The following is a 5,000-nucleotide window of genomic DNA, read 5'->3' on the forward strand; positions in this document are numbered from 1 at the left end:
TGTGTGTGTGTGAGACTCTCTTTGTGTGTGTGTGTGTGTGTGTGACTCTCTGTGTGTGTCTATGTGTGTGTGTGTGTGTGTGTGTGTGTGTGTCTATGTGTGTGTGTGTGTGTGTGAACCTGCCAAGCAGGGCTGATTTATCCTAATCAAACACAGGGAGACAGTTTTCATCCGGCCCAGTCAGAGAGAACAGATGGCTGGAAGAACAGACTCTGTACTGTTACTGTATGTCTGTACTGTTACTGTTACTGTACTGTTATTGTGTGTCTGTACTGTTACTGTTACTATTACTGTACTGTTACTGTGTGTCTGTACTGTTACTGTTACTATTACTGTACTGTTACTGTGTGTCTGTACTGTTACTGTACTGTTACTGTTACTATTACTGTACTGTTATTGTTACTGTGTGTCTGTACTGTTACTGTACTGTATGTCTGTACTGTACTGTATATCTGTACTGTACTGTTATTGTTACTGTATGTCGGTAGTCCTGTTATTGTTACTGTATGTCTGTACTGTACTGTTATTGTTACTGTATGTCGGTAGTCCTGTTATTGTTACTGTTTGTCGGTAGTCCTGTCATTGTTACTGTATGTCTGTTCTGTACTGTTATTGTTACTGTATGTCGGTAGTCCTGTTATTGTTACTGTTTGTTGGTAGTCCTGTTATTGTTACTGTATGTCTGTACTGTACTGTATGTCGGTAGTCCTGTTATTGTTACTGTATGTCTGTACTGTACTGTATGTCGGTAGTCTTGTTATTGTTACTGTATGTCTGCACTGTACCGTTATCGGTACTGTATGTCGGTAGTCCTGTTATTGTTACTGTATGTCGGTAGTCCTGTTATTGTTACTGTATGTCGGTAGTCCTGTTATTGTTACTGTATGTCGGTAGTCCTGTTATTGTTACTGTACGTCGGTAGTCCTGTTATTGTTACTGTATGTCGGTAGTCCTGTTATTGTTACTGTACGTCGGTAGTCCTGTTATTGTTACTGTATGTCGGTTGTCCTTATTGTACTGTTACTGTTACTGTGTGTCCCCCTTAGGTCTCCTGCCCCTTAGGCTACCCACCAGCTTCCTCAGAGAGAAAGAAAGAAAGGGGGAGACAGACAGAGAGATAGAAAGAGAGTGCGCTTGGGTGAAAGAGCGGGAGTAAGAGACAGAGAGAGACAGAGACTGACAGAGCGAGCAAGAGAGAGACAGAGACTGAAAGAGCGAGCGAGAGAGAGAGAGTGAGAGAGAGGGAGAGACAGAGAAACAGACAGACAGACAGAGAGAGAGAGAGAGAGAGAGAGAGAGAGGGGACAGACAAGCAGACAGACAGAGAGAGAGAGAGAGCAAGAGAGGGGGAGACAGACAGACAGAGCGAGGGCTATAGGGCCTGAGAGGGTGGACCAACCAGCAGCAGCTTTCTGCCACATGCCTGGGGAGGGGACCGCATGTGGGCCGGGTTCACCATACTGGGCCTGTAAAAACTAAAAGAGTGGAACCGTCTCCGGAGTATGAATTAGCACTTACTGGCGATCCAGGCTATAAAACCACGCTGCTGCATGTGAAAGGTGTTAACAACAATAGGCCAGGATGGAGGGGGGGGGGCGGTCGACGACAACTCAGCGCTTTAAAAAAGCTACTCTGAACAAGCAACCTCCTGAAGACTGTTTACTCTCTTTCACTTTACTCTCAACCCCCGCCCCCCCACCCCACAGCCCCTACCCCTCCGCCTCCCACCGTAACAGGCCTGCCCCCCTAGGCTGATCCCCCCCCACCCCCACCCCCCCAGAGTGCTGGCTGCTCCACTCAGCAGCTTTTACAGGTCTGAAGTGTTGGACCGACGTGTTGCACTACAGAGTGAACGTGGCTTCATCAAGCCAAGCTTCCACAAGAGCTGTTCCAGGCCCGGGAGGTTAGAGTGTGTTGGGCAATCGCTGATGTCCTGAGCCAGTCAAACAGACAGCGAAGACAGAGAGAGAGAGAGAGAGAGAGAGAGAGAGAGAGAGAGAGAGAGAGAGAGAGAGAGAGAGAGAGAGAGAGAGAGAGAGAGAGAGAGGAGAAGGAGGAGGAGGAGGAGGAGGAGGAGGAGAGGAATGAAGAGAAAATGAAAAGAAGAAATGGAAAACAGGAATACAGATTGGGAACAGTCAGAGAGAGAGAGAGAGAGGGAGAGAGAGAGGAACAGTTAGAGAGAGGAACAGTTAGAGAGAGAGAGGGAAGAGAGAGAGAGAGAGAACAGTTAGAGAGGAACAGTTAGAGAGAGAGAGAGAGAGGAATATTTAGAGAGAGAGAGAGGGCACAGGGGATGGGAGATGGAGGCTGCGTGTGATGCCAGGTAGAGGGAATGAGCCAACGACACACACACACACACACACACACATACACACACACTACTGGCCTGAGATCAGGCCGTCACATAAACATGAAGAATGTGACAGAGACATGGCCCCAGCAGGAGAGACCAGAGACATGGCCCCAGCAGGAGAGACCAGAGACATGGCCCCAGCAGGAGAGACCAGAGACATGGCCCCAGCAGGAGAGACCAGAGACATGGCCCCAGCAGGAGAGACCAGAGACATGGCAGCACCAGCAGGAGAGACCAGAGACATGGCAGCACCAGCAGGAGAGACCAGAGACATGGCCCCAGCAGGAGAGACCAGAGACATGGCAGCACCAGCAGGAGAGACCAGAGACATGGCCCCAGCAGGAGAGACCAGAGACATGGCAGCACCAGCAGGAGAGACCAGAGACATGGCCCCAGCAGGAGAGACCAGAGACATGGCCCCAGCAGGAGAGACCAGAGACATGGCCCCAGCAGGAGAGACCAGAGACATGGCAGCACCAGCAGGAGAGACCAGAGACATGGCCCCAGCAGGAGAGACCAGAGACATGGCCCCAGCAGGAGAGACCAGAGACATGGCCCCAGCAGGAGAGACCAGAGACATGGCAGCACCAGCAGGAGAGACCAGAGACATGGCCCCAGCAGGAGAGACCAGAGACATGGCCCCAGCAGGAGAGACCAGAGACATGGCAGCACCAGCAGCAGAGAGCGGGTCACTCACGCCTCCCAGAGCCAAGACATAAAACCGACACTTCCAGACTTGGAGCCTCTCACCTCTCGGTCTGAGGTTCCATCCAGCAGCAACTCGACCCACAATAAAAATCTAATGAAATACTTCTCAGTAACAGAGGCTGAACAGTTTCTTCCCCCCGTGGCAGTGGGCCTCACAAACCCCTGTCACACACACACACACACACAAGCACACACACATATACACACACACAATTGACCACGTAATCTATACTAGCTTTACATACTCTAATTTACTAGTCTTATTGCTCTACGGCCCATTTCTAGCATTGTCTTTTTTCAACTATTTTTGCTTATATAGTGTTGTGTATTACATTGTTGTTGTTTTTTTATATTGCTGTCTGTGTCTTTATGTCCTATGCACCTACCACACCAAGTCAATTTCCTGTATGTGAGAATAGTACTTGGCAATAAAAATAATTCAGATTTTGACTCTGATTCTGAATGTCAGTGGGCGTTATATCTCCGAAGCACATTTTCAGTTGTTGTTTTTTTTATTTAAAAAAATAAAAACAACATCTCTACCACATTTTGGAGTGGATACAGTTCCCAATACTGTCAAGATCAGTTAGTTTAATGCGTAGACCTATTTGTCCTCATGAAAAGTGGAGTTGAATGGAGGTGTTGCCCTCTGTTGGTTGGACAGGGCTACTGCAGAACAAGAAGGGGGAGAGAGAGAGAGAGAGAGAGAGAGAGAGAGAGAGAGAGAGAGAGAGAGAGAGAGAGAGAGAGAGAGAGAGAGAGAGAGAGAGAGAGAGAGAGAGAGAGAGAGAGAGAGAGAGAGAGAGAGAGAGAGCCCAGGGCAGAATGGACCCTGGACACTGACCTGTCACCTTTGACCCTGGGGACACTGACCTGTCACCTTTGACCCCTGGGGACACTGACCTGTCACCTTTGACCCCTGGGGACACTGACCTGTCACCTTTGACCCTGGGGACACTGACCTGCGAGGTGTCGTAGGCGATGTCAGCTGACACGCCGGCCGTCCACAGCTTCTGGACCACGTTAAGGGCTCTGGCCAATGAGGTGTGGCCGACTGGGACCACCAGCACGTCACAGGAGCTGACGAAAGGCTGGGGGGGAGACACACACACACACACACATTTTCAGTACTGGGGGAACAAGTCTCATTAACACTTAATCAGCCATGAGTGAGTAATGTGAGTAAAACTATTTTTTATATCTTTGCATTCGATAACATTTCAGGATCCTCCTTTCATGACTTTTCCTAGATATGTGCGTTCTACCGCCCAGTATCCTTACATTTTCAAAATAACATCAGGATAAGCTAGTATAAAGCTATTTTGCCGTTTTCTGTGTAGGAAGCAGGCTAATTTACAAGTGGCCAACTAGTGTTCGTTGTGTGTAGATAGCAGCTTAGCACTGTAAAAGAGGGGCTCCCGAGGCGACTGTTTTAGTAGGTAAAAAAGGCACGGCTGTTCTAGTGTTAAATCACAAAAACGACAGCCTTTTCCCCAAAATAACTCCATTATTACCCTAACCCCATTATTCACCGTCCTCCTGTGCTCCAGTCAGACAGTGGTCACTAGGGTCAACATTCACATGCTCTAAAAATAGCCTCTCCCTGTAATAAGCCACGACGTTCAATGTGAAAAGCCGATGTCTGCGGTCCCTTCATTATCACTGATGATCATATAATGACATAATACACTGTTTGGATCATATAACACACTGTTAGGATGATATAATACACTTTTATGATAGTATAATGGTATGATATCATGTTAGTGTGTCATAGTAGCTGAGGCAGAGACTGACCGGCTCCTCCATGTTGGCCAGGCCCTGGCAGACCTTGTCCAGAGCCACGCTGGCCCCCACCGCCGAGAGCACCGGGCCCGAGGCCGCAGGGCCACGCAGGTCCACAATCTGCAGGACCACCATGGAGACACACGGAGAG

The 5,000-nt window shown here is 48.9% G+C and overlaps 1 protein-coding gene across 1 annotated transcript in view; it reads right to left on the reverse strand.

Moving 5' to 3' along the window:
* eif2ak4 (eukaryotic translation initiation factor 2 alpha kinase 4) overlaps window positions 1–5,000 on the reverse strand; it is a 53,099-nt gene that overhangs the window by 14,430 nt on the left and 33,669 nt on the right. The window contains exons 30-31 of the mRNA XM_080549194.1: window positions 4,862–4,969; window positions 4,027–4,155 (exon numbers count right to left, since the gene is read on the reverse strand). Coding sequence (XP_080405320.1) covers window positions 4,027–4,155; window positions 4,862–4,969 — 237 coding nt within the window. The remainder of the gene's footprint in view (window positions 1–4,026; window positions 4,156–4,861; window positions 4,970–5,000) is intronic.

The sequence above is a fragment of the Nansenia antarctica genome, assembly GCF_963989245.1.
Source record: "Nansenia antarctica genome assembly, chromosome: 1".
Taxonomy (NCBI): domain Eukaryota; kingdom Metazoa; phylum Chordata; class Actinopteri; order Argentiniformes; family Microstomatidae; genus Nansenia; species Nansenia antarctica.